At 38.6% G+C, this 26,738-nt stretch overlaps 1 protein-coding gene across 2 annotated transcripts; it reads right to left on the bottom strand.

Annotated features, from left to right (window-relative positions):
* Window positions 1–22,074, bottom strand: LOC140231382 (meiosis-specific with OB domain-containing protein-like). 2 transcript variants are annotated; one of them, XM_072311508.1, is made up of 13 exons: window positions 22,061–22,074; window positions 17,902–18,095; window positions 16,874–16,931; window positions 15,520–15,651; window positions 14,558–14,633; window positions 13,695–13,887; window positions 12,573–12,673; window positions 10,404–10,459; window positions 9,289–9,384; window positions 8,373–8,465; window positions 6,637–6,793; window positions 3,476–3,665; window positions 1–2,886 (listed from the first exon to the last, which is right to left on the bottom strand). In XM_072311508.1, the coding sequence occupies exons 2-13, from the start codon at window positions 18,088–18,090 to the stop codon at window positions 2,692–2,694; spliced, it is 1,536 nt and encodes a 511-aa protein (XP_072167609.1). In that variant the 5' UTR covers window positions 18,091–18,095; window positions 22,061–22,074; the 3' UTR covers window positions 1–2,691. The 2 variants fall into 2 exon arrangements, with proteins under 2 accessions (XP_072167609.1, XP_072167608.1); XM_072311507.1 differs by lacking the exon at window positions 22,061–22,074 and adding an exon at window positions 21,280–21,320.
* Between the last annotated feature and the right edge of the window lie 4,664 nt (window positions 22,075–26,738).

Here is a 26,738-nt window from a genome sequence, read left to right as displayed (position 1 = left end):
CATGTTCACACACACACACACACACACACACACACACACACACGATTTTGTTTGTTAGGTTGACTTTCGCATAAAGCGTGCATGGATCCATGTCTTTGTGAGAAAGTCCATTTCCCCAAAATGATCTCTTCCGTAAGAAAAAGTAACGACATCAGACAGCATTTTCTTCTGAATCGCTGGTGTTATCCTTTTAGGTAAACACAGAGCCAACAATAAAATCACTGTAATATAATTGCACCTGAATGAAACTGATGTGCATCGTACAATGAAATGTAAAGGAAATGAGTCAACATTAATAAGCCACCTAGCTAATTCAGTGAAGCAACATCCAAAGCACCATCAAGTGCAAATACACTGTCTTCTACAAGACACAACTGTAATTATAAACATATACAGATGAAATTCAAGAAAATTTCTTTTTCGAAAAACACACATTTACACAGGAAATATATTAATTTCTCAATAAGTAAATTTTCTTTTTTTTTATGCTATGGTCATTAGATATGTACACAAACAATAGTTACCAGAATGATTACAATAATGAAAGACTACTTGTCTACTTTGGGATTTAGCATAAAACGACATTCCGGTCATTTGTTGGTGTGAAATACCTTAAATCTTAAGAGTACAAGTAATACACATTTAAGGACGCCTGAGGGCTAAACAGTAAAATACAATCTGTCAAATATCAAGTAATCAATACGCCTTACGTATAATATATTAATATTCCTGCCATTGCATAATGTTTACATGTTAATACAATGTAAATTTAACACATAATTTGGAGAATTCTTTCTACTAGTATGGTTGTCTGTCTTCTGTAGATTGAATTGCTTTTTTTTTTCTTCCACTTGGCAGATTCTCCAAGTCCTTCAGTGTGTCATTTTATTCCAGCTCTCTTGCTGGTAAAGGCATAGCAATTATCAAAATGATGGTAACAACGGCGGAAACCACTTAGTTTCGGAGGCAATTGTTCGCAAGGTTTACACGCTCGGGAAAACAAAAATTGTGATGATTCTCGTGAAACATTCTCACTATTACCATGATAACGTTTTAAGGCAGCGGGAATTTCTCAGGGCAGTACTTTCTATTTGCGAATTCCACTGGGAAGCGTCTTTCACCCAACCACATTACAATGAGAGAAAATAAGAGCATCGTCTTAAGTGAAAGAAGAAGGGACTAAGGCAATAGAAAACGACTAAGACTAAGGCAATAGAAAACGAAAGGAGAAAGATAGAAACAGAGAGGGGAAAGACAGACAGACAGACAAACAGACACTACATCAGACAGACAAAGAGAAAGAGAGAGAGAGAGAGAGAGATAGAGGGAGAGAAATGATACACCCTTGAGCTTCCTTTCCCCCAGAGAGTAACAAGATTGTCATATTTGCCATGTACTCCTGCTGGCTAAAAGGGGGGTGTGTCCTTGGTGGCACGGCAAAGACATGAAACGGTGCAATGTATAAGGACATGCCAGTGAAACTGGGGCAGCGACTCAAAGAAGCATGCTGCTCTTTTATATCGAAATCAAATAGCATTCTATAAATATCCTCCGAGGGAAAGAGGCATAGATGTGATGTCTCCCATTCGGTCTTCTTGAGATGCATCTCTCACTAGTTGTCTTTGTTTTTATGTATCTTATAACACTCCATACAAATCATAATTGATCTTGCATTTTCCCTATCACGTATGCGCATGAACATTCCGTTGGAGGAGAGTTATGCTAGTAAGACAGGCAATATAATTCCGATTTCTTGTTTTACGTTACACCAGTTTGATATTTTAATCTATTCGAATCTTTGTCCAAGGTGAAGTTGAGACTTTTTTTTTTTTTAATCGGGCATATTAACTTTAAATCATTGTGGCTAAACATAGTCATGAGAATGGTCCAGACGTGTAACTAAATTGATAATGTAGTTGTTGATGCAAATTAGCAGATGTCACCTCAAATTTGTCATTTGTTCTTAAGTGCTAAAACTTAAACACGCTATACTTTCTTACTTGGTGCCCAAGAAATATAACTCATGCAATACATTTCAATTAGTATTTGGGCAATAGACATTAATATGTTTCAATGGTAAACTCACATCAATGTCCTAGTGATTTTCTGGAATTTTCAATTCAATTTTAATAGTTGAATAATTTGTACAGTTTTCTCGTCTTCTTTGAAGAGTCTTAACATTCACAAAAAAAGAAAAATTGCTGTTCTCACTAAAGTAGCCTTTAACTGAGACGAGACATATGTTACAACGTGTTTTAATTCTATTTTGTTTATATGCAAATGTCATATTGTATTGTATATTTTTTCGGAAATGAAATGAAATGAGAAGAAATGAAATGAAATGAAATGAAATGAAATGAAATGAAATGAAATGAAATGAAATGAAATGAAACGAAATGAAATAAAATAAAATGAAATTGTCTACAAAGCTATTTTAGCTATGTACTACGATGACGAAAGAAATGCAGTACTCTTTGTTATTTGCTTTTAAGAAACTTACATTCAGATTTTGACACCCATCGCCAAAACATCACTGGATAACCAAATGGATCATAAAGACCTGAATCGTTGCGATGCAATGAATGCATATATGAAACTTTTTAACATTACTCAGCTTCATACGTCAAACTTTTTTGTTGTTGTTTCCTAGACAGCCTGTGACACCAAGAGTGATAAATCTTTAATAAGTTATTAGACACTATTCATGCTCCTTAGGGCCTCGTCTGGCTCAGCCTTGGTACACTGGAGGATCCTGACTACCGCTGAGGAGCCGTGGATGATACCAGGGCGTGGCTGAAGTTTGAAGTACACCTTGCATCGCTCCAACAGGTGTTGCCATTTAGTGTGAGTCAGTTGGCCCTCTGACCTCCTACCAAACTCTTCCACCTGGTCAAACATGGACAGAACTCAGACGCTTGAATTTTTTTTTCAAACAAATTCATTTTGCTGTCTGATTTTTTTTTTCTAAGATGCATTTTATAACTGCACTTAATGTAAACTTACTGAATGAATAAAATTTACCGATCTCTGAGCAGCCTCACGGTAGAACTTTTTTCAATGATAAAGACTTAGAAAATAAAGCTGAATAAATCTACTCTGAGCAGATACCACTAGTATTCTTGTACTTTTTGAAATGCACACCATACCATTAATATCTTTTTTTTTCCTCCTGTAATGATGCACTCCTTGGTTGCACGATTTTTTTGACATACAGTATGTTTTCCGTGATTACAGTACAGCTGTATATCACTCAACCATATCAAGGACGATAATTCTTTTCCTGATTTTTCTTTTGACATTCTCTGAGCACTTTGCTACAGAAAACAATACCTTGTTTTCAGTAAATTTGCAATTATGAATGTTATAAAAAAAGCAAACTGGAAATAAAATGCCGTTTTTGCTACTTGATGCAAACGAATAATGAAAAAAAAAAACTTCACAGGCTATCGTTATATGTAGAAGAACTGTATCTTACTGGACATCCAATAAGTTGCTCCGCCACGGTACCTCCCATGTAGACACTCTCAATGGTCCCTGACCAGTCCGACAGACTGACCCTCAGGTCATATGTCAGGACTGCCTGTGACTGGTCGGTGAGGGCGGCAGAGCAGTTGCTATTCAGGCAAGTCCCGGTCTCTCGGTCTACACGCCAGCGGCAGCTATTACTGTTGGCAAGTTATGATTCAATTATCAAATGACATGGCATGACATGACATTATAACATTTTAATTGATTTGTCAAGTGCCTTTTCCAAAAGGGTACAAAATGCTTGATATGGTTACAGATAACAGTTGTATATCAGACATCATAATCATTGGATATAGACCTAGAAATAAACAGACAAAAAAAAAAGCATGATTGTATCAAATGCCATTACATTGAACGCCTATCATTTTCCTATCTAATTAACCAAATGCGTAATATTTCAAAGTGTGGCATTTAAGAGATTTGCAGATTGTTACCCAAATATCTAGTGAAGGTGTAGCATTTTCCTACCTTGTGTAAATGATGGTTGGCAGAGAAGATAATTTTTACAGAGATTAAAATCTCACGCATGCATCTGTTAATAGAATTAATTGAATATTGTATTTTAAATCACAATTTAAATCCTACTCTTTATTCTGTATCTCAGTTTTAATGCTGTACCTGCTGAGATTCTGATGAACCTGATGGATTTACGTGAACTACATAACTTGGGACATAGTTGATGATCAAGATGCGTCTATGTGTGTTCGCTTGAACATGACCGCGTAAGGACACCTACACGCACACACACACACACACACACACACACGTCTCCCCCCCCCCCCCGATACATTTTGCACACAGGAGTAGAAATTGAAGTAGAAAGTAGAAACAACTTTGCATGGTAAGCAGTCCAATGCATACTAATTTCTAATTCTACATGCGCTTTTCTTTTTTGTGAACAAAAAAAAAAGAAAAAAAAAGGAGAAAATGGGGAAAAACAACAACTCAAAACTAGGTTACTGGGGTTTGAAATAATTATACCAAACAGAAGAAGAGTTCGAAATTTGTGTCTACTCAAATGCACTCCATGCTGTCACTTTGTGAAATTACACTCCGAAGATACAAAGAGGGAACTATTCAAACCATTTTCTATATTTCAGTTTTCCATTGCTAACCAATTACACTAAAATGTAGTCCTTTGAGGAAGCGATGATTTTAGAAGGGTTTCAAGAGATGGGTTTTCTTCATACTTCCATGGACTCAATGAAAAATTTCACGGCACAGTGCGTCGTGAAACTTTGTAAATACTTTTCTACCATTAAGAAATTCACCGAAGCTTAGCTAAGGCAGTCTTACGCCCATGAGATACCAGCTTTCAATTGTGATGTACCAGTGCAAGGTTTCAAGATATCGCCCTAGCCATTAGTTGAATTAATTGAGTTAAACATTGGGTATGTAGAGATTGTCAATGATGGGTATTCCCTGAAGCCCTCTCTCTTTCTTCCGTATGACGTCATGAGCTGGTGAACTTGAATAATGTAGCAAAATGTGTCACACTCACACACACACATACATGCGCGCACACACATCATTATGATATAGATTTTTTATGCAAGAAGGTCAGACGATCAAAAACATTACGTATACTGAAAATCCGCAGATTTTCTTTTCTTTTTTGTAAAAATGAGAATCTGAATCTTCACTCCGAATCAGCTGAGGTGAAAACACACACTCTCTCTCGTATACATGCGAAGAGTTTCATCGCAAAATGGGCTAAGAGCCATTTTCAAATATTTGAAAATAAGTCCACCATCAGATAGAACAAAATAAAACTTATTGAATATCTAACAAGTTGTATTACAAGAAATATTTTTGAAGTTATGATTGAAAGTATCCGAAACTTTCTCATCATTTTCATTGCTTTGTAGCACATTTAATCGTGAATTTCTCAAATTGACAAGAATGGAGTTAATTCGTTTTGCTATGAAACTCTTCATATAAACATATATGCATGTGTATCATATGATTATATAGGCCTACATGTATGTTTCTTCTTGTACGTGTAGAAAACCGTCGAAACGCGACGTTGTGAGAAAAATACACTGTTTGTGTCTACTTGCGAAAGACGTTTCAAAGATCACCGGATTATGATCTATCTGTATAGGTGTACTTCAATGTCATCAGCAACAGTACAAAATATATACCAGGTACACCACCTGATGCCATTTGGGCGTACTGCGGCCATACTACAAGTCACACGTGTGTATGTCTGATCATGTGTGTGTTTCTGTGTATGATGCTTTTGATTTCATTTGTCTGTCAGATTTTAATAGGAGCCACTGTGACAAAGTCAACGTATTGCCTATCATTCCGTGTTTGCTCTAGGTATCGACACCTACAATCTCCTTAGGCTGAAATGCAATTTCGATGTGACAATTACTTTGATTATTGTAATCATCAGTTAAGTTGATTTACAGTTTAATTCAATGCAAAAAGCTTTCGATTTCCATTTGAAAAAAAAAAATCTTCATGGAAGTATACACAAAAACATGAATACACAAATAATACACACACTGTGTGCTTCATTTTATTTTTAACACTAGTTTAGAAGCACTACAGTATGGGACAGTTTGGAACACCAGAACCACATCACACGTTAGCGAAACCATGTGAATGTTAAAGGTGAGTGTGTGGGTGTGTTCGCATGTGTGCGTTTTAATTCCTCTCCAGAAATACGTACTGTCGGATACCAGCTTATGTATATTATGTTGCGGTGGGTGGTTGGTGGGTGTTTGGAAACATTCTAGTTATCAATGAGGCTAGCTGCCTGAGGGAGCTAGTTTCATTAATCAGTGTGAATTATTGTATTGTATAGTTTGTATGTACTCTATATAATTTATTTCATGCTGTATAAGATGCTGACTTGATGTCACAAACGAGCTTGCCATTAACTATTTCTGTTCCAGAGACATTGGACAGTGCGTGTACTACGCTATGGAGCTTTCTGTGTAAAATCAGCACTCAAAGCAAAGGGTTAATTTTCTTGTCATTTCTAGGTTATGACCGGCTGACTTCGTACTGGTGTATATTTGTATATCCCTGCAGTTTCATTCATTTCAGAGAAGAGAATCTCATATGAGTCTTTTTAGTCCTTAGTATGTATCTTACCATCTCATCGCGAGCACCCCCGAGGCCGCTCCGTCCAGATCGAAAGCCGATAAAAATGCGTAGCAGATTCCATACTCTGGTTGGCCCAGCGGAGCCGCGGTGCTGCTGGCTTTCGTCTTCAATTCATCCACGGTGTATACAGCCTGGATGGTTTGTACTGTGCGGGAGTCAGATTCAAGCAAAACAAATTCAAAATCATTTCTTACCCTACAAAATAATTTTAAGAGGGAATACGGGAGTTGGATGAAGATTGCACGCAAACAGACAAATCAACTGCAAAACAGTTTAACATTTCTTTCAGTCTGTTATTCAATATTCTTATTCAATAATTAATCAAATTCTACGTCTAGATCAACCATGAAAATCTTTAATAATACTCTGCCTAACTGTAACAATGCTTAGAACTACACTTGTACTGTGGTTATGATTAAAATGAAGGCGATGTAAAACTCAAAGGAAAAGGAGAAATCATGATATTGGAAGATGTTTATATGGCACTTTCGCCTTTTTGTACAATAATGAAGCTATGATATATACACTGCAAAAAGTCCGGTGTTAAATATGAAACACCGAGCTGGTGTTCAATTTTCGGTGCTCATTTTTGGTGTTAAATTAACACCTCCTGGTGTCACTTCAATGTATGAAAATGTTTTTTTGACTAGTTACTTGGTTACTGTTTTTCTTGTTGATTTTGAACTTTAACAAAACGATCAAGAACTTTCCGATAAAGCACTTGATTTTGGAAAAAAAAAAGGTGTGAATACATTTACATCACAGTAACACCAGTTAGTGCGGTCCCTTATTGAAGCTGGGCGGGTGTTATACCGTTGAAAGTAACACCAGCAATATCAACTCAACACCATGTGGTGTCAATGTTGAATTAACACCAACGCAGTGTCAGAATATCACCAGCTACAGTGTCAAATTAACACCACGAAGTGCCAGGTGAACGCCTTTCAACACCATCACAAAATACTTTCAACACCTGTCGGTGTGGTCCTCTATTGACGCTTAATCGGTGTTAGATTTAACACCCATGGTGTTAAATCTAACACCGATGTTTTTACAGTGTAGAGACATCCAAAGAACGAAATGTCTGTCCATGTTTCTGCTAGTCCATGCCGCACACCAATCACGATATCAGTGCAATGTTTCGCCTCACAACTTTAAAACTGTATCACATTTGGAAGATGCAATGTCCTTCTCTAGGATAGTTTGCTCGATATAGCAGACACAAGGGATGGAAAAGACGAGAAATGTGCCGTCAAATATACAGCGTAAGTAAACCGTTGTAAGCTCTTACAGTCTAATAGGCGTTTCCCCAGAAAGTAATTTTGATACCTTAAACGCAAGCCTGCCCACTTGGGATCACAATGAAAATTATGTGTATAACTCATCGACTAGAACCGCCATCAGAAATGAAACCAACAAAATATTTGGCTTTTAAATGTAAAACAAAAACTTTTAAAAAGTAATTGCCAAGCTACTAGTAGATTTGACACAAAAAGCACATGTTAATGACAAGCAAAATACACGTAGCATTTTGAATCTACCACAGCCATGAAAGTACCAGTAAACAGAAACGAAAAGAAGAATTTAAAGAAACCTTGGCCCCATCCTATGGTTTCAGATGTATACTGAGATGATAAAACATAAACTTTATGTCAAAGTGACCTTGAACAATAAGGAAAATAATTCAAAAATCATAGTGTGTATCTCCTAAATGTCGTACTTACAGTCAACATTGTCTTTGTTGTTGTTGTCTTCATTCTCATCATCCTGTAGGAAAGTCTTGCCATACTTGTACAGCGAGTGCGCCTCACGTGTATCTGATGATCGAGCCACAAGATCAAACTATCAGCCGTTACGCCCACCTTTCCAATTTCTCCAGTCAAGCGACAGACATGATTGATATTCAAGGGATGGGTACCTAATCAATCTAGACATACCGTCCTCGACAATAAAGACTGTCATAGAAGTGACTAATACAGATTGATTCTACTGCATTATTCACTTGCCTACGATAAATTCCTCTGCTACTGTTACGATGCGAGTGTGTAGCTTTAATTGGTGTAACCGAACTCTCTATATACGGGTTGAACACAATTTACATGTGTGTTGTTGTTGTTGTTGCTCTTTTTTTTTTGGGGGGGGGGGTGTCTGTAGGTTCAATCTCGGTGTTAAAGTTCGAGATATTTGTGAGTCATTTAAATGTTACCAACTTCATTTGAACTTCTTCAGTTAATTCAACATCTACTCATTTCTTCTTCATTTTTGGTAGCAATTTTAGATTCTACATGATGCCAAGAAAACTTCTAACTGTGCAGTGCAGAATATCAGACGAGTTCGACACTTTTTCATGGGATGAATATGAAATTGCTACTTAACAGATATGTGATTTTACAATCTAATGGCGTCATGAAATATTTTGTTTGATTCTCTTCATCTTGCGGTCAAATGAGAGGAAAACGAGGGAATTATAGGTGCGTATGCCTATAAACTGCCTGGGGGATGAAACCCGTAAGCGCGTAGGGCAGCTGTTCTTCCACGGGGTTATACCAGTCCAACATCAAGTATGATATACTTTATTGGATGAGTTATGTTCCTCCTTTGAATTTGACAGTTTAAAGATCAATCATTATACTGACGTACCAGGGTTGGTGATGAAGACAGTCTTGGAATCTACAGTAGCCATCATTGTGTTGCGGAAGTCATCATACTTCACCAGCACGTCGACAGCAAAGATCACTGGGCATCGAAAGTATTCAAACACAGCTAAATCAAATCTCTTTTTCGGTGAGTTCTACAATGACCATAGTACAGTGCACTCCCGTTATAACGAACACGGGTTTAACGAACTTCCAGTTACAGCGAAATAAAGATTCAGACCCTAACATTATCGGCTCTGGTTTTTTTTTTTTTTTCTTCTCATTTGTTCGGTTATAACGAAACTTCGATATTACAAAAGAAAACTGCCTGTCCCGAGGACTTCGTTATAACGGAGTCCACTGTAACTATATCTATGTGACTCGAAGGGTCTAGAAACACGAACGGCTAAATAATCAAGTCCAGTATGATTAAAGACCAAAAGGCCACTGAAAGTGACCTTGGACCAGCAGATACCCATTTACAGGGTTAAATGGAACCATCAAAACGCTCCTTACTGATTTCCCAACAGCAAATATCAAATGACCTGGCAACGGGAGATACTTTAATGCAAGTTATGGCAACACAGTCATGTGACATCACGTTTGAAGAATAGCAAATATTATTTGCACATGATCGAATATTACTATAGCAATGATAACACACAGTGTGTGTAAAGAAATAATTGTAGAAGATGGGTCTATATTACGTAGAAGAGAACCACATACAGAGGAACACCCACAGCCACCAACACATGTAGGACAATGTCAGGCACATGCCTACAAATTACACTCACGTGATTGTACCAATACCGCAAACTCACATTCAAACAAAGACCAATACTTGTACTCAATGTTACACTCATGATCACCCCGTTAGTAAGTCACAAATATAGGCCCTAGGTATTGAACACGTAGAGAGACAGACACACTTTCAAAAACACACACATACACGTACACACTAAACCAACCACTCATGCTCAAATAAAAGTAAATCTCATTGCTCTACTAATCTCTCTTATACACACATACACGCACGCGCGCGCAAACACATGCACAGACACACACACACCACTCACATAATACAACATCGATATCTAAATAACGTAAAGAATAAAATACCTGTCTCTCTTGCCTCCCATTGTTGTTGTGCATGACTGATGACTTCTTCATCCCAGCTTCATTGAGAAGGCAGACATAATAACATTTCACATCATTATATTACATGCAATGCCAAAACAGTAACTTCTTTTTTCTTTCTTTTTTTTTCACGGCATTCTAATTATTTGGTTTATTATTGGTTTACTACCGGGAATGAAATATCCACTTTTTTCATTCATTCATTCATTCATTCATGCATTTTTCCATTTCCAACAGAAACATATAGATATTTTTGAATTCACACAATTGATTGAACGAAGAATATTATTTTTCATGTACGCTAGTTCTTATAATGAATTTGCGCTTTTGAAACGAATAGTCGGATTGACAAATACATCAGAGTAAATTAAATGAATTATGCTTGATATCGCAGCTGTACACGTTATCAATTTTTGTCTTTTTTTTTCAAGTAACTCGGAAATAGTTTACCGTCAGTATGAAAGACACCAAATTTAAAGGAATGCATTTGCAATAATTTAGATCAATTGTTCCAATGGAATGACGGGTATTCATATTTCAGACTGGCCCTCGATCCTGTTCATAACCAGATGCTGACGCAGAAGCCAGGTTCGGAGTGTACGTGGCGGATTGTACACGTGACAGAGTGGTGGCCTGCAAATGGCAGCCAGGAAACGGAACGCTGAGCATAGAAAAACTTATCGAGACAAATTCATCTCCCTATCTAACCTTGATGAGAATAAATAGCGAGTCCTTGTGCCCCCAGAGATCTAATTTAGTTTATCAAATCACCAATTGTAGGAAATGTCAAAACAAGGCATTACATTAAGAAATGACACGCAACGTTCTCGTCCGCTCTTCACACAAGGATGGTGTGGACACAGGGGAGGCTAATGTCTATTAGTTAAAATGAAATAAAGAAGCAGTACTGCCTACACTGGTGAAGAGAATGAAGGTCTTCAAGGACATTTGTAGCAAAAGAAGGTGCTTGAGAGGCGTGACAGCGTTTGGATTTTCGCCATCTAACCTTTTCGTCTTGAACGCCACGTTCCTATTATATGTTTTCATCCCGAACTTTGTATGAACTTAACCAACAAACAAGGCAACATAATTAAGACTGCAGTAATATTATATAGTTCTCTTCTGTGGTCTATAAACTTGTGTGAGTTGAAACAATACGTTGCATGTACAAGGGGAGGGAGAGAGAGAGAGAGAGAGAGAGATTGGACAAGGACAGGACAAAAAGATGACATGAGTGTACCGAAAGTGACAAATGGCGAATTATACACTGAGTTATATCTACCGTTTCTACCTTTCCTCCCCAACATTCTTCTTGTCTATTGGTCTCATTTATATTGCCGCGTCGTTAATTCGTTCCAATTCATATCTTCACCAGTGCCTTCAAGGGTGCATAATTTGCACTTTAACAATCCATCAATACATTGACCATTTGTAATTTTATCAGAACTGGTTGATGTGGCAATACAGCAGTGGTTATGATTTGCATCAATTCAAGCCGCAACTACGTGCTTCAGACTTGTTGCAGTATCAACAACAATTGAAGTTCATTGTTGTAGTGGTAGTGCATGGTCACAGTGCCTTTGTTTGTATGAATTGCATGAGAAATTGTATACTGGTCTACCATTTTGCTCTACTATTTTACATTCTCACTGGCTGCACACACCGGTGATCAATTAAAGTCTGATTTCATGATTTATGATTTTTTTTTTCTCTCTAAATTCTGATTCTATAGGTTGACTGACTTATTTATATCACAAAGCTAGTGGTGTTAAACAACGATTTGCAATCAAAATAATCTTACCCCTCTTTCTTACGATAGATGCATTTGAAAAGCGGATTTTCCATGGGTTATCTATTATGTTTCATTTGAATCTCACTCTTATTTCTGTAGTAGTGGTAGCAGATCTAGAAGCATAATATTTGAAGTCGTAATTACGCAAGAAAGTAGCAATCGTAATGGAAGAATATGTACGAGGAGCAGTAGAAATAGCAATAACATTATGATTTACTTAGTAAGTAGTTGCAATAGTTGCGAATTCCCTCCATTAACAAGTTACCGTCCAGAACCCCGGTGGATCTCGTATACTGCATACGGGGACATCATATATTTTCGTAGGAATAGGGTTTGACTACATGTTTAGAACGACTTACATGACGAGAGGGAAAGTGGTACACGTGTCATCAAACAGTGTGACTTCACATCTCTTGGTCTCTCTGCCTTCTTTCGTCACAATGTCCTTTGCCATTCCAACCTGGTGTAAGGTCAACAAACAATCATATTCAATTCAATTCGAGTTTATTTCCACAAATTCAGTTGAAAAAAAAAATATACAGAGAGACAATAAATCAAAATATACATACAAACCAAAATTATTTCAGGTAAGTACATAGTCATAATTAAAAGAGTGTGATGGTGATTGACATAACAATTTGAGTAAATGGTGGTGGAAATCAGCAGTAGGCCATTGGCCTTTCGAGGCTGATCCCATTAACAAATTTACAATAATGATAGTCATACAGTGCACTCCAGTTTTAACAAATACTGTTAAAAATTAAATTCCTGTTGCAACGAAGTACAAGTTTAGGTCTAAAATTTTATTATCTACATTATGTTCTTATACACAAATTCGACTCTAGAAAGTCCGTCTCTTTCAAGATTTTGGAAGCAAGCCTACTCTGCAGCTGAGGTCACAGAATCATGCAAGTAAGTCAGAGACGATTGATCGTATGAGTCTGGCATTTCAACGTCACTAAAAGTGATGTGATCGTGTCTTAAATTGGTGCTTATACATTCATTCCATGACTGGTGTGATCTACCAACGTGTTTTGTTTGTCTTTCGGTTTGTTTTTACTTTTTATTTCAGATAAGGAATACTTATAAAAAGAAACAGAGTGGCGCTCTGTATATCTATGCAATTCAGGGCCCGCCGCCCCGTTTTATCAAAAGATATAATCGACTGTAAATTCCCTTACCACACAGGCTGCCATAGACTTTGATAGAAATCAGCTACACGTATATAATCAATTAGAACTCTTCATTAAACAGGACCCAGATATTGTAAAGTGTAAACTAAGTCAGATTAATACACAATAGGTCATTCGTTTCGCTTCGTTTTATTCATTTTATTCCAAATAAAATGTAAAGCATTTCAGTACAAATGACGCAATATCCATTACGACAACGTAATCATGGAAAATATTGTGAATTAAAAGACTAGGGATGTTGCAATTTTCATGAAAAAAACAGGGCATCATTTTTCAGTTGATAGTTACCTTTTTCACCAGTGCAAGAAGGTTGATGTGTTCTCTGTGTAGGTTTTGTCCATTAGCCAGGACATCTCCAAGTGTGTAGTAGTCTGCGCTGTCCCTTATCGGTGTGTGCTGGAGAGCACCCAGAGACTCAACAGGCCAGCCATCGTAAAGGCTTAGCTTTGAGTATCTTTCGCTCACCGTTAGCTGGAAGGCACTACGGACCCAAAACAATGTGGGATGGAAGTGATTTTCTAGCCCTGCACTTTCGATAACATAACAAATTTCTGACTCGGGTCGAACGTCTTGACCCGAAACTCTTAAGCCTTATGCGATATTGGATAATAATGCTTGTAAGTAAAACTTCAGATACTCAAAGGTTATAATGCTTTACGTACGAATTGATTAATATGCCTTTTCTTGACGTTGTTTGGAAACTTTACATTTCATATTTCCCACAAAGCGCGTAAAACGAGGCTTTGCCAAGAAGACTTATCATTTACAGACAGCGTCATAAATTTGTATAGAATAAGTGACAACCATACACCTGCCATTTCATTTCTTTAACCCACTGGAAGCGGGAATGTAGGAGGTAGTCTACTGCATGGGTCAAGATTATGGGTATATCTGAATCTCGCTGGGAACGGAGTAATAATTAAAACAAAATTATGATATTACATTTTATTCTTTCGCAGTTCCCATCTTATCTCAATATGCGATTTACCACGACACGCAAAATGGTTTTTCCCTTGAAGATTCTCACTGAAATATCTCGTATGTGAATTAATATCGCAATCGTGCTTCGCTTTAGTCCGCAATGAACATGATGAACCCAAAGCTACAGGTTGTTTTCATGGTAGCACGGACGGTACCTCATGTATTCTCACCTCGGGGTCCAGGGATGATAGCGCTCTTCAATCTCGCTGTTTGATTTGCTTCTCACTTGGGGGTTGGTTATTTCAACTGTTTTTTAAGTAGAAGGGAAAACAACAAAAATGAAATCGGCATTCAATTGATAAAGTATACATCAATGCAGGTTCTTGTTTGCACCTGTACTTGCAAGATTGTGGCATAATTGGTTAACGTCTTGTCTCTGTGTTAAGTCTTTTACGTTTATCGCGATTGTAATGTTTTTGGGATCGAATCTGCAGATGTATCATGGCAGTAATATCTCAATGAAAAAAAAAAAGAAACTTCACAATCTCTCGTGTTACGAAAACAACAACAGCAACAACAGAACACCTCACAACGGCAGTCCCTAAAACAAATGATAATAGGCAGTCACAGTACTAAAACACGGATTCCATATTTTATCTTAGGTAGATGTGAAACGTTTGCAAGAGTTCTACAGTTGCGACACATACAGTCCCGACAGCCAAAGCAGATTTTCCAGGGAAAATTAACATGTTTTTATACTGTAGGCCTACATATAAAGTACCAGTAGATGTCACTTTTAGTGAACTTACAAACCTCATAATATCTGATCTCCTGAAGTTAGCAAGGGCGTGTTAGTTGAACACTCGTTTGTTCTTCTTTTTCTTATTATTTAATTTTCATTTTACGCGATCAATTTGTGAAATGAGATTTTCCCAACGCCATGGAATATTTTACTTTGTATACAAATTTAAAGAATGGGATGGCTGGAATATTCAGCTAAGAGGTAAAGTCTCTTTTGAATTGCTAAATAAACTCTTGCGTTGGCTAGCTAAACTATAGTCCTTCTGCTTTTGATCTGACGCCATGCAAGTTGAACATCTTTCTTTACCTTTCTTACCGATTCATTTCCTCTCGTTGCTTCCCTTTTCTAAGCAAAACAATGTTAGTGAAAGTACTGTAATGAAACACATACCCAGGTCCCCTATGCAGAACTTGTCACTCAGGCCTTGAATGTGTTCACGGGATCCCCAGCAGGTAGCATTGATGAAATCAACCGGGGAATCTCGAAGGGTGAAACTAAGCACGGACCGGTCGGTACCGGGGCCTTTTGAAGAGCGGACGGGTAGACAAAACATACAAAGCGATGAAAGGAGGTATCTCACGTTTTTAGTGTCAACCCCTGTCTAGCTCTCATTGGAATCCCTGACGCAGAATAGAAGTTATCTCAGGAGTGGTAAGGGAATTCAATTCGACAGTAGACCAAGTCGTAGAACAAGGATGAAAGCAGGTTTTACGGGATTTCCAATCAGTCTCTGTAGCAAAAATTTTACCCCTTCATCCAAGTCAAACACTTCTACCTTTACAGCACAATTGACATTGAAATGAAATTAGTTCTGTTGTTAAAAATCTTGTGTTTCAGTGAAAGCAAATAATATTCGACAGGCAGCTTTCTGTACACAATAGTATGGTATTAAGTCTTTTGAGGCCAAGTGATGCGTGCGGTGACATTATTAATTTTTCGCTCGAATCTTTGCAGAAATTGTGATACGATAGTCACAACAGCTTTCCCTTTGCCGTAAATTATCCAATGGAGAATTTCCCAACGGAAAACTCGATTTCATTAATTGACACTGACAAGAAGAATGTGGTAAAGCAAAGGAATCAGCATAAGCTGATTAGATTCGGACAGAAAGTATTAGGTAAATATTTTGCGGCTTTTGAGTTTTACATATTTTCGGAAAGAGTATCCGGAAAAAAAGACGCACTTCCAGTTATAGCCAATATTTTCACCTTACCACTCTCACACTGGTTCAGCTTTAGTCTTTTTTGCAGTCAGTCATTGTCAATAATTTGGTAACTGTTACCACCTCCCTTCAAAAGCCATCGATGACAAATTGTTACAATTCTTAAACGGATTAGGACATCAATTTTCTTTTGCTATATCGAAATTTCGTCATACGGGAACAAATAAACATTAAAAGAGAGAGAGCGGATAATGTTGCATCCTGAATTCTTACTTTGCTGTAACCGTAATTTTGTTATTTAACCTTAATTGTTCGTTATAACGGGAGTACATGTACTACACCAAACTTGCATACACGTGACTGTGACCAATGTCAATGTTTTGGATTAGCAAATGAGACCTTTTTTATCTCTTTAATGTACACTCTTGATTAACATTTCACTGTTTCGTTTGATACACTGTATTTCATCTTGTCATTTTATCGTAGTCAACTGAACACGTTGTGCATGTTACTTCACACAAATAACAAGATAGAATAGATGGTGAAAAAGAAAAAAAAAAAGAAGTAACAAAGACTGCTCACTTGTCTTGCTTGGCACTCTTCTCGGATGCTGCTTAGCAATCACAACCCCGACCACCGTCTGCGTGAGTGAACATCGGTAGAGAAATTGGAAGGGAATTGTTGGATGAAATGAAAGAGATCAGAAACGAGAAAACTCCACATGCTTACTTTTTTCTGTGAAGTGGAACACAATTTGATTTCTTTGTCACTACAATAGGTCTTTGAAACGTTTTGATAAATACAAGTAAGGTGGAATTCTAAGTTAACATTTTAATGTTTATTCAAGCTACGTTTATCAGGATGTCACTAACGATGGCAACAAAGGACCAGGTACTTTATCCTTAGATGATGATAATAATGATGAAACAGCATTTATCTCGCGCCATTTATCAGTATCTGTAAAATCATTGTTAAGCTCTAACAGACAAGTATAGGTTATTGTCTTTGATTAGAATACCATATACATTTCTTCGAATGGCGGGTTGTACTGTCAAAGACTTACTCTATACCTGTACTTAAAATTCTATGTGATACTTTTACAGCATTTTTGTTGTTGTTGCTATTTTTCAATATCATCACCTATGTCAGCTAACGGAAAGTCATCAAAAGCGTGAGCTAGCACAAGAAAATTTTGATAGACACTAAATCATGTTAATAAAGATCATTATCATGGAAATATTTCCTTACAAGTAATGAAAATAACATATTTGTTCCATTACTTTTGAAATAGATCTGGAAAAACTTTTTATCCTAGATTTAGGAAAAAAAGATTATAGTTGAAATTTTCAAACATGCATGGGCATAATATAGGGGGATCTAGAGAGCTGGCAAACAATAAACCGTTTTAATCCATGACTGCAACTGGGTTAATTAGACTCTAATGAATATCAATGTGATTTGGTCCAAATCATTTTCAATCCAGCTAGATTCTAGATCATAGATGATCATCATGCTTACTGGTACTTCGCATATGAAGGATTAAAAAAGAAATAGCGCCATGCTAAATGAGACAGCAAGGAGCTTAATTTGCCTCCAACTTTCCATCTTACCACATTGGTCGAATGAGCAGTGAGATCCTTAAGGTGCACTCTCTCCCCTCCTCCTCCAGCTCCAGCTCCTAGCACTCGATCCCCTACTCGTCTCCCTGATGAGGTTGATGGAACTTGACCGATGGGTGTCCCGTCGGGCCACGTGTTCTGAGAACCAAAGTCGCCTCCAATGTGCCCTGACCAAGCCATTGCCCCTGAGTAGATTTAAAACAGGAAACGTTCTAATAAACCGTAATCAAATACGTCCAGACATGTAGGAAATTAAATGGCCAGATCGTAGCTCTTTCAAATTTTAATTCCGTTTAGAGCAAAGACCCTTAGCTTATCTTTGGTTTAGAGAAAGCTCTCTTAGTACTTCATACCTGCGGACTGCTATTCTTAGTCTTACTAAGTAAGTACCATAGAGCTGTATTTATAATACAGCTCTATGGTAAGTACATACTTCAGGGCCGGCGGAGTATTTTCAAAAGCGTGCGGGGGGGGGGGGGGGGAGGGAACCACTTCCGGGCTTCATAAGCTGACAAGCAAAAAAAAAAAAAGAAAAAAAAAAGTCTTCAGCTCATCTCTCTGCCCTTCCACACTTCCGGATTTCTTCAGCTGACATGCGAAAAAAAAAAAATCTTCAGCTCATACTTCTCCTTCTACTTCCAGGTTTCTTCAGCTAACAAGCAAAAAACAAACAAACAAACAAAAACAAGCAAAAACAAAAACAAAACAAAACAAAACAAAATTCTTTTTAGTACCACTTACGTACTTCCGGGTAAAAAAAAAAAAAAAAAAAAAAGTGTGCCAAAAGTGATGACACCTTATGTAATAGTATTACATACTTTTTGTGGACCATACAAAGGAATACACAGCCCTCCTGCCCCCCCCCCCCCCGGTTCCGCCGGCCATGTACTTCATTACTTGTCCTTAAATTTGTTTCATTAGGGGGTTCTATTACTATTGTAAAATGTAAGAGTAGTAAGATACAGGCCCAGGGGTAGCCCTATAAAGGTGAGCTACTACAGTCAACAGATCCGACACTTGTTAGTATTTCCTTTGTAAAGCAATTTCACCTGAAGGCCGTAGGTTACCAGGTGACACTACTACTATTTAGAATATCTAGTTAGTAACGTTGGATATCTATTGATATAGGCCGGGTTGTTATTGCGTATTTCACTAGCTAGTCTTTCTATTTTCCTTTCATCATAGAAATCCCGTATGGTTTACTTAGTTAAAGTATTTTCCGATTTACTATAAGAATTTCCCGGTTTACTAAACTCTTTCAGCCAGAGACTAGAAAATAGATTCTATTTGGAATAGCATTTGTGCGGAAGCTGTCGAGGCAACGGCAGTTAACGGCTTCAAGTCTATTAAACTCAATGATCGCTGGAAGCCAAAACATTGGCCTCTAGGCCTACTATAATTTATTACATGCAGAATCCAACCCAAAGCAAAAAGTGGTTAGAGGTGTTGACAATACCGAAGAAAAATCAGAACGATCGTGATTTCATCGCTTTAGAACCTAACACCGTTACAGGCCTGTTAGTAGACCATCTATTTATTGCATTCATAAACATTTCTAGCATTACACGTAGGGCCTAGATCCACCTAACAATTAGGCCTAAGTCGTTCATTAGTGGTAGTAGACCATAGAGCTGTATTTAATACAGCTCTAAGCCGTATGTAGTAGACCTACAACTATAGTCTAACCGGGTAAATCATAAATGCTAACGCGAAGCTACACTGCCTAGATAACTGTGTACAAGGAGCGCCCTGAGGTTAAGCTAGGGCGTCTATGCTCAACATGTTATAGTGAGGTGCCCGCACCTCGTCAGGGGCCCGAATACCGTCACCCCGCTTAAAATTGTTTTAAGCGCACTAAACAAAAATTTATGCCCGGGACTGTGTTCAGTACGCTTGAAACTTTGCAGGGCTACCACAACCAAGCAAATTGTGGTGAAAACCGGACAGTTTTTCGCGAAAATCTGAAATTTTAATCGGAATACCGGTACGTGTTATAAGTATCACCACTGTCCCCGCTCGCATCTTTTACGTGTGTGTCTATGGGAGCATCACGGTCACCCGCACACGTCTTTTACGTGCTTTGTCTATGGGAGCGCGGGTGACGAGTTGCGGGCCCCTTCCTTAGCGCGCAACTTTTCCGCATCGTTCGCGTTTGACGACGATAGCTGCAAATTTTCGATATCGATCAGTGAGCTTGTGATTCCATTGGAATTTTCAGCATTTTTCCTGTATGTGAGTTGGATTTCAAAGAACATCAGTGGCGAAATGTGATTCAAATATGCGCACACATTAACTATGACGAGGTGCGGGTCACCCAAGTATACTCTGTAACGTCAGTACCGGTAGACCCTAATCACATGTAGGCCCCTATGTATTTATTAGCAAAAGTATTGTATTTTGTAGACTCCTATAGTCCTAACGTTAGATCAGAATCTTATACAGCGACTGGGCTGTAACAGGTTCTAGTGTAACTATACACAGCCCAGTCGCCGCTGTACATACGTAGCGCGACAGGGCTGTACCAACGAAGCTCCAAACACGAAGAGGGTCCAACGATCTCATGCGATCGGATTGAATTTTGATACTTTAGATCATTTTTTTGTCACTTCAAACTCATCTGACGAACAAAATGATAATGAGACTTCATATCTATGCTATGAATATTGAAATTTAGATTTGATAACTTACCTAAAATGATGGTTATATGCAGCATGTGTGAACGGTTCACGAACGGTACATCGTCTTTCACGCCAGGCCATTTCCAATATCCGAGGTCACATGATCTGAATGCCCTTTCAAAAGGTCGCGCTGTCGACCGTGCTGCTACCACCGAACTAAAACATCGCACGCGCAAAAGATTTCCGCAGAGATCAAGGCGCCATTTTGAATTCTGCAACGATGAACCCTGACGGTGTTAGGGAATCCGCCAGAAAGTATCATTTTTTGGTACCACGGACTTATCACGAGGGCTCTCAATGGACTTACGAACCTTCTGTAATACAAGCATACACGTTTGGTAACGTGTACATTGTTTATAAAGAACGAATAAATTTTCATAAGTTTTGTAGTTGTGTTGTGGTTCCCCACTTTGTAGGTGCCCGCTCGTTGGTCTGACGCTGTATTCGCGTAGCGTATTAACAGCGTCTGGTCGGGCTAGTTCTAGTGTAGCCTGACCAAACACTGTGCTGCGCACAGGGTCTGACATGTGTTAGTGTTTCAACGTTGTAAACGACCGTCACTATTGACGGCAAAATCACATAAAATACCTTTTATTTTGTATGATTTTAAGAGTAATATAATTGCAACACTTACCTACAGCATATTTTCCTGATTGTTGAGTTGAATTCGGCGTTTTGTTGGTATCCAGACCTTATTGTTGAATTTTTCGGAGTATAGATCGCGCGGTGGCATCTTTTCCTTCGAGAGCTTCAAAAAATCAACAAACTACCACGCATGCGCATTTAGAAGTGGTTGCTTTTTACCTACGCCCGTGCGCCCGTGCGTTTCATGTGTTACGTAAAACTTGTAGTAGATCCGCGCGTGCTGCACCGGCAATGATTTGACCTTTTTTAGTCGGGGTCATCCGACTACTGAGTATCTCCGACTACCTGCTACGTTGTAGTATACGAGAGTGAATGCCATTCATATAACACGCAGATGAGGAGTGAAGCAGTAAGGACGTTTACAGACCTGATTTCAGCCATAGATTTCGGTAAGTTTTAGACGTAATTAAACAAAAAATCGCATACCGGTTATTGAATGATGGTCATAGATTACGATAGTTCCTTATATTTTAGTTTTCCACGATTAATAAAGATATTCATGAAGGAAACAGTGAACGATAACAACGTCCGCGAAGGAAAAGAGGTGCAGCGCTGTCGCGATTCGCGACAGCGCTGCGTGTAGTTAGTTCTAGCAGGGAGGTGGAAAATTCCACCTCCCTGGTTCTAGTGTATCAAGTTATACAAGACTTAGCTAGAGGAGGAGCGACTGCAATCAATCTAACAATTAACTTTGACTTTAAGAGGTAAAGGTCAAGGCTAGGCTGAATTACTTTATTAGTCAGGTATGTGTAGTTCTAAGTAGTATTTCCAGCTACAGAGCTGAGGTCTACCTACACTAGAAAAAAGAAAATAGAATACTCTCGTACCAGATAGATCCTGCTTGTTACTGCGACTGGTATGCGTTGTATCATCACGACAATCCGATAGGCTAGGCCTACATACATGCCAACGCGCCAGCAGGCAAGGCGGGTCGGTCGCGGTCGATGCGTGGAGCTGTGTATCTAGATTCGGATAATCGGACAGGTACGGTCATCTGACACAAAGAGGGTGATCACCACGTCTGCGCGCTAGCGCTGCAGGCAGCGCATACATACCTATGTACTTATGTACACACTCGTGTACACAAAGATCCTAATTAGGATCTTTGGTGTATGGTACACTTACACTACACACACGTATGTAAATACAGCTCTATGACACACATCCATTTATTACAGTGGTATCAATGCATGATGGGTATTATTCGGTACTGTATGTGGCAATGTACGTGGTATGCGGCCGACATGCGCGTTTTCATTTTACGTGAGCCTGTAGGAACGAGGGGAGGATGGTGGATAGGATGCCTTCAAAGAGATTTTTTTTTTCTCCTCCTCACCACCACTCATAATACTAGTATCCCATGCTCATTTATATATATTTGGATGCCATACTGTCCATTTACCCGAAGCACCTTCACTTTATAAAACAAACAATTAACAACAAACAAAAACAAACGAACAAAAAATTATCAAAAAAGAAAAAAAGCTTTCGCGGCCCTTGTAAGCCTAATAAGAAATCTGAGATATAGAAGCAGGATTATTTCGTGTCGGCATGTCCACTATTCAATATATCGCATTGAAGTAGCCTGGGAAAAAGACACTATAAAAGTGGCAGATCCAAAGGGGGTGCAACGTGGGTGCAACCGGCGCACGCCCCATGTGGGGGCGCTGTGGCATAGTGGATGACAGTGCCGTATACGGCACTGGTGGATGAGACTCTCGACTCCCAACCGGAGGACCCGAGTTCGAATCCCGCCCAGTGCTTACGTCCTTGGACAAGATGTGTTTACCCACAATGTCCCTCTCGACCCAGGTGTATTAATGGGTACCTGGCAACGCTGGGGTAATAATAATGGCAGGGCCCTCTGGTAGAGCAGTGGCAACACTGAAGAGGCTACCCTGGATAAATAAGACCTTATTATTATTATTTATTTTTCGTTGAAAACAAAAGAAATGAAAAGAAAAAAAAATGAAATGAAACCTGGAAGTGGCACCAGAAATATTAGTGTAGTTGCGCCCCCCGTTTACAGAATTCCTGGGTCCGCCCCTTGGTATTATGATTTATGTAAATAACTGGTAAATCATGATCATACTTTGAATTGACATCGTGAAACTCGCATAGATTTTGCTGCCACTGCATTATGTCGTCTATAGTAAACATTAACGAATATCATTCGTTACATTTTCGAAGCGTCTTATGCCTACTGGATCTGAAAAGCATGCTACTCCTCCGAATCTAATTTATTATGGAGGGGAATCGAACAAGGAGAGGGTCGGTGGGGGTTGGTGTATCCCTCTCCCATTAGAGGGAGCTATTGCATTTGTAGAATTGAAATTAAACGATCTGGCGCACACTTTTGACGGAATATTGGGAAATTTTTATCGCAGTAAATCTGTCATTCGTGGACTGCAGAGACTAAGGGGGGGGGGGGATGTGGAAAGTGTTATTTACCCCTGCAACACGAGGGAGGAGGTTTTGCATTTTGATGATTGCAATTCAACGATCTGGTTTACACTTTTTCTGGAATATTTGGAACATTTAAAGTTCAAATAAAAATGTCTTCTAATATAGGCCTACAGATTTTTGATAAAATTGGGATTTCTCTTTTTTTTGGGGGGGGGGGGGAGGGGAGGAAGAACGAGGTATAGATGAAATTCATTTGACTTTCATTGTCTAGTTGGATATCTATGGTATGTCCACTTACTCATATACATTGAGTTATAGACGGGAGGCAGCTATTGTTGTAACTGTACATAAATTGCCTTAACTGAAATAAAAACAAATCTTCGATTTTCAGAATCTTTAAGAACAGAGGATCTGTATGAGAATATGGAACGGTATTACAATACAAAGAGCCTTGTTTTGCAAGAGTAGAACCCTATCATTATATCCAATAACTGATGCGTGTTTCCCCACAAAGAAAGATTCCGTAATTTATCATTATTTAGATTTTTTGAATATTCAAAGACAAGTTATATTTGCTCGTATCCACTCACATGAATTTTGTAATTCAGAATTGACTGTCTGGACAAGAGTATTTGGGTCTTCATGTGAAAAAAAAATACATTGAATCACCGGCAAAAAGGATATGAAAGATGACACATCGGAGGAAGCACAAAAATCATTAATGTAAGCAATGAACAAGAGCGGGCCCAATAAACTACTCTGTGGCACGCCACACTTAAATTCTCTCATAAAAATAAGCAGAGTTATGATTGTCAGAATGATGGTATACAGAGAAAGAATTAATAGGCCTATTTTGTTGGACGCAATCTGCACAAACTGGATACACACGGAGTCAAATGAGCCAGCATGTGAAACTTATAGAATTTATTTCTGTTCATGGTGTACAGATGAAATAAAGCAGAGCATATCATTACGACAATACGCTACTATTATAGAACAATAACACATCATGCACGCGGACGTATATAACTATATAAACATGATAAAACGGAAGACGTCTATTAGCTTGGTTCTTATTTCTACATTCAATCAAATACAAATACAACATAAAAGAACATCGAGGTCGATATAGCAGGCCCTAAATGGTGCACGATGATCCGCCATTGCCCTTTTGGCGCATACTTCTGGGAAATAAGATACACAAACTTATTGTTGCACGCTATACATTGTATATGTTTCTATCCAATTGTGCTGAACGAGACAAGGACGAAGCTTTTGCAGTCAATGTCATGTGGCTGTGAAATAATCATGAGATGCAGCAGACCTCGAGTTTTTAAATTGTATTCGTTTCTCAGTTCAGATAGGAAATGAAATAGCCAATATCAGCAACTTAGTCATTGTCAGTCGAGGCCATGAGGGTGAACTTTTCAAAGTGCTTGATACTTTTTGAACACTCCGGCGCAGGCAATAAATAAAAGATAATGATCACCTTGAATGATCATAATAACGTTTATGGTAATAATACCACTACAGTGGCGGATCCAGAGGGGGGGGGGGGGGGGGGGGGCGAAACCGGCGCAGCCCCCCCCCCCCTTTATTTTTCGTAAAAACAAAAGAAATAAAAAGAAAAACAATGAAATGAGACCCGGAAGTGGCACCAGGAGCCCGTTGCATAAAAGTTACTATTATGGTAACTTTGCCATCCAATGGTAACTTCAATGGAATTCTTGATTTTGATTGGCTGCTGAGTATTGTTGCCATGGTAGTTACCATTGGATGGCAAAGTTACCATAATAGTAACTTTTATGCAACGGGCCCCTGAAATATCAGTCACGCCCCCCCCCCCCCCTCCCCTTTACAGAATTCCTGGATCCGCCCCTGCCATTAGTTAATTCATATAGGGAATATCACTTCAGTTTCTTGGCACTTAAGAATACGAAATTACATTTACCAAATATGCTGCTTAAAATTGAATATCGTAGTGTATCATATCCATGCTTCACTTCGTATAGAGACTGGCCATGGAGAGGAGTGAAGTTTACTAGGGCCCGTTGCATAAAAGTTACTATCATGGTAACTTTGCCATCCAATGGTAACTTCCATGGAATTCTTGATTTTGATTGGCTGTTGAGTATTGTTGCCATGGTAGTTACCATTGGATGGCAAAGTTACCATAATAGTAAGTTTTATGCAACGGGCCCCAGGTTATAAAGCACAGGCATGGACAAGAATGTGTGACCAAGATGGGCAATGACTACATCTGGTTGTACAAAAAAGCTTGCTTTCTGACTAACACAAGAGCCCATTTTCCATTCTCAACATGATACATCGGAGGACCAATGAACAAGTCTTTCACTCGTCCGGTCTGAAGCTTAGTTTCGTGGATCCTGTAAAGAGCGAGAGAGGCCAAACTGGAAATCTTGTTAACATGACTTTCACAAACCCCAAGATTCTTAACATAGCTGGAGAAGTAGTATAAACACAAACGGGATATTCAAACATCTACATGTACATTAGCTATTCGAGCTGACATGGAAATACCCGTTTCTTTTGTTATTTTTAATAAACTTAACGACAGTCCGATTCCAAGGAGATATTTTTGGGATTGTGGACATTGCCAAACTGTGGATTGCCTTGCTCAAAACTTCCATAGATGTGAATAATTATCATCCGCAAATACCGTCTTTAAAATACAGATTATGTTCATAATGATACCTTTCAGAGATGGTCTATGCATAGAGAAGCATGCCCCCCCCCCCCCCCCAACCCCCACTCAGTCTCTGGTAAGATTTTGATTAATTTGTCAATTTCGAATCAAAACTGCTTCAAATATCTTATTTTTCTTCCTTTTTAGATCATTGTCATATTTCAATGCGACATTTTTTTTTTTGCCTATGGTTATCACTAGCATCATAACTATACATTCCTCTCATCATCAATTACTATATGAATGCCTATAGTATGCGTATATGTTCAGCAGGATAAGCTGAAAGCCAAGAAGAGTTGGGTAAACTATGTTGATTTTTGAAAACGGAAATGCTCTTTAAAGATCCTAATCAGTGCATGGTCTGGAAGGCATGTCGAGCGATCCTTTGGAAT

This window comes from Diadema setosum, chromosome 8 (genome assembly GCF_964275005.1).
Source record: "Diadema setosum chromosome 8, eeDiaSeto1, whole genome shotgun sequence".
NCBI classification, from domain to species: domain Eukaryota; kingdom Metazoa; phylum Echinodermata; class Echinoidea; order Diadematoida; family Diadematidae; genus Diadema; species Diadema setosum.
The sequence above is the reverse complement of the archived record's forward strand: the minus strand, read 5'-3'. Positions and strand labels throughout refer to the sequence as shown.

Coding starts and splice junctions, on each gene's coding strand:
- LOC140231382 (XM_072311508.1), bottom strand. CDS start 18,090: ATGGCTTGGTCAGGGCACATTGGAGGCGACTTTGGTTCTCAGAACACG. Junction 15,652..16,873: donor AAGAGTGCCAAGCAAGACAA/GTGAGCAGTCTT, acceptor GCTCTTCAAAAG/GCCCCGGTACCGACCGGTCC. Junction 3,666..6,636: donor GGGGTGCTCGCGATGAGATG/GTAAGATACATA, acceptor ACTTGCCAACAG/TAATAGCTGCCGCTGGCGTG.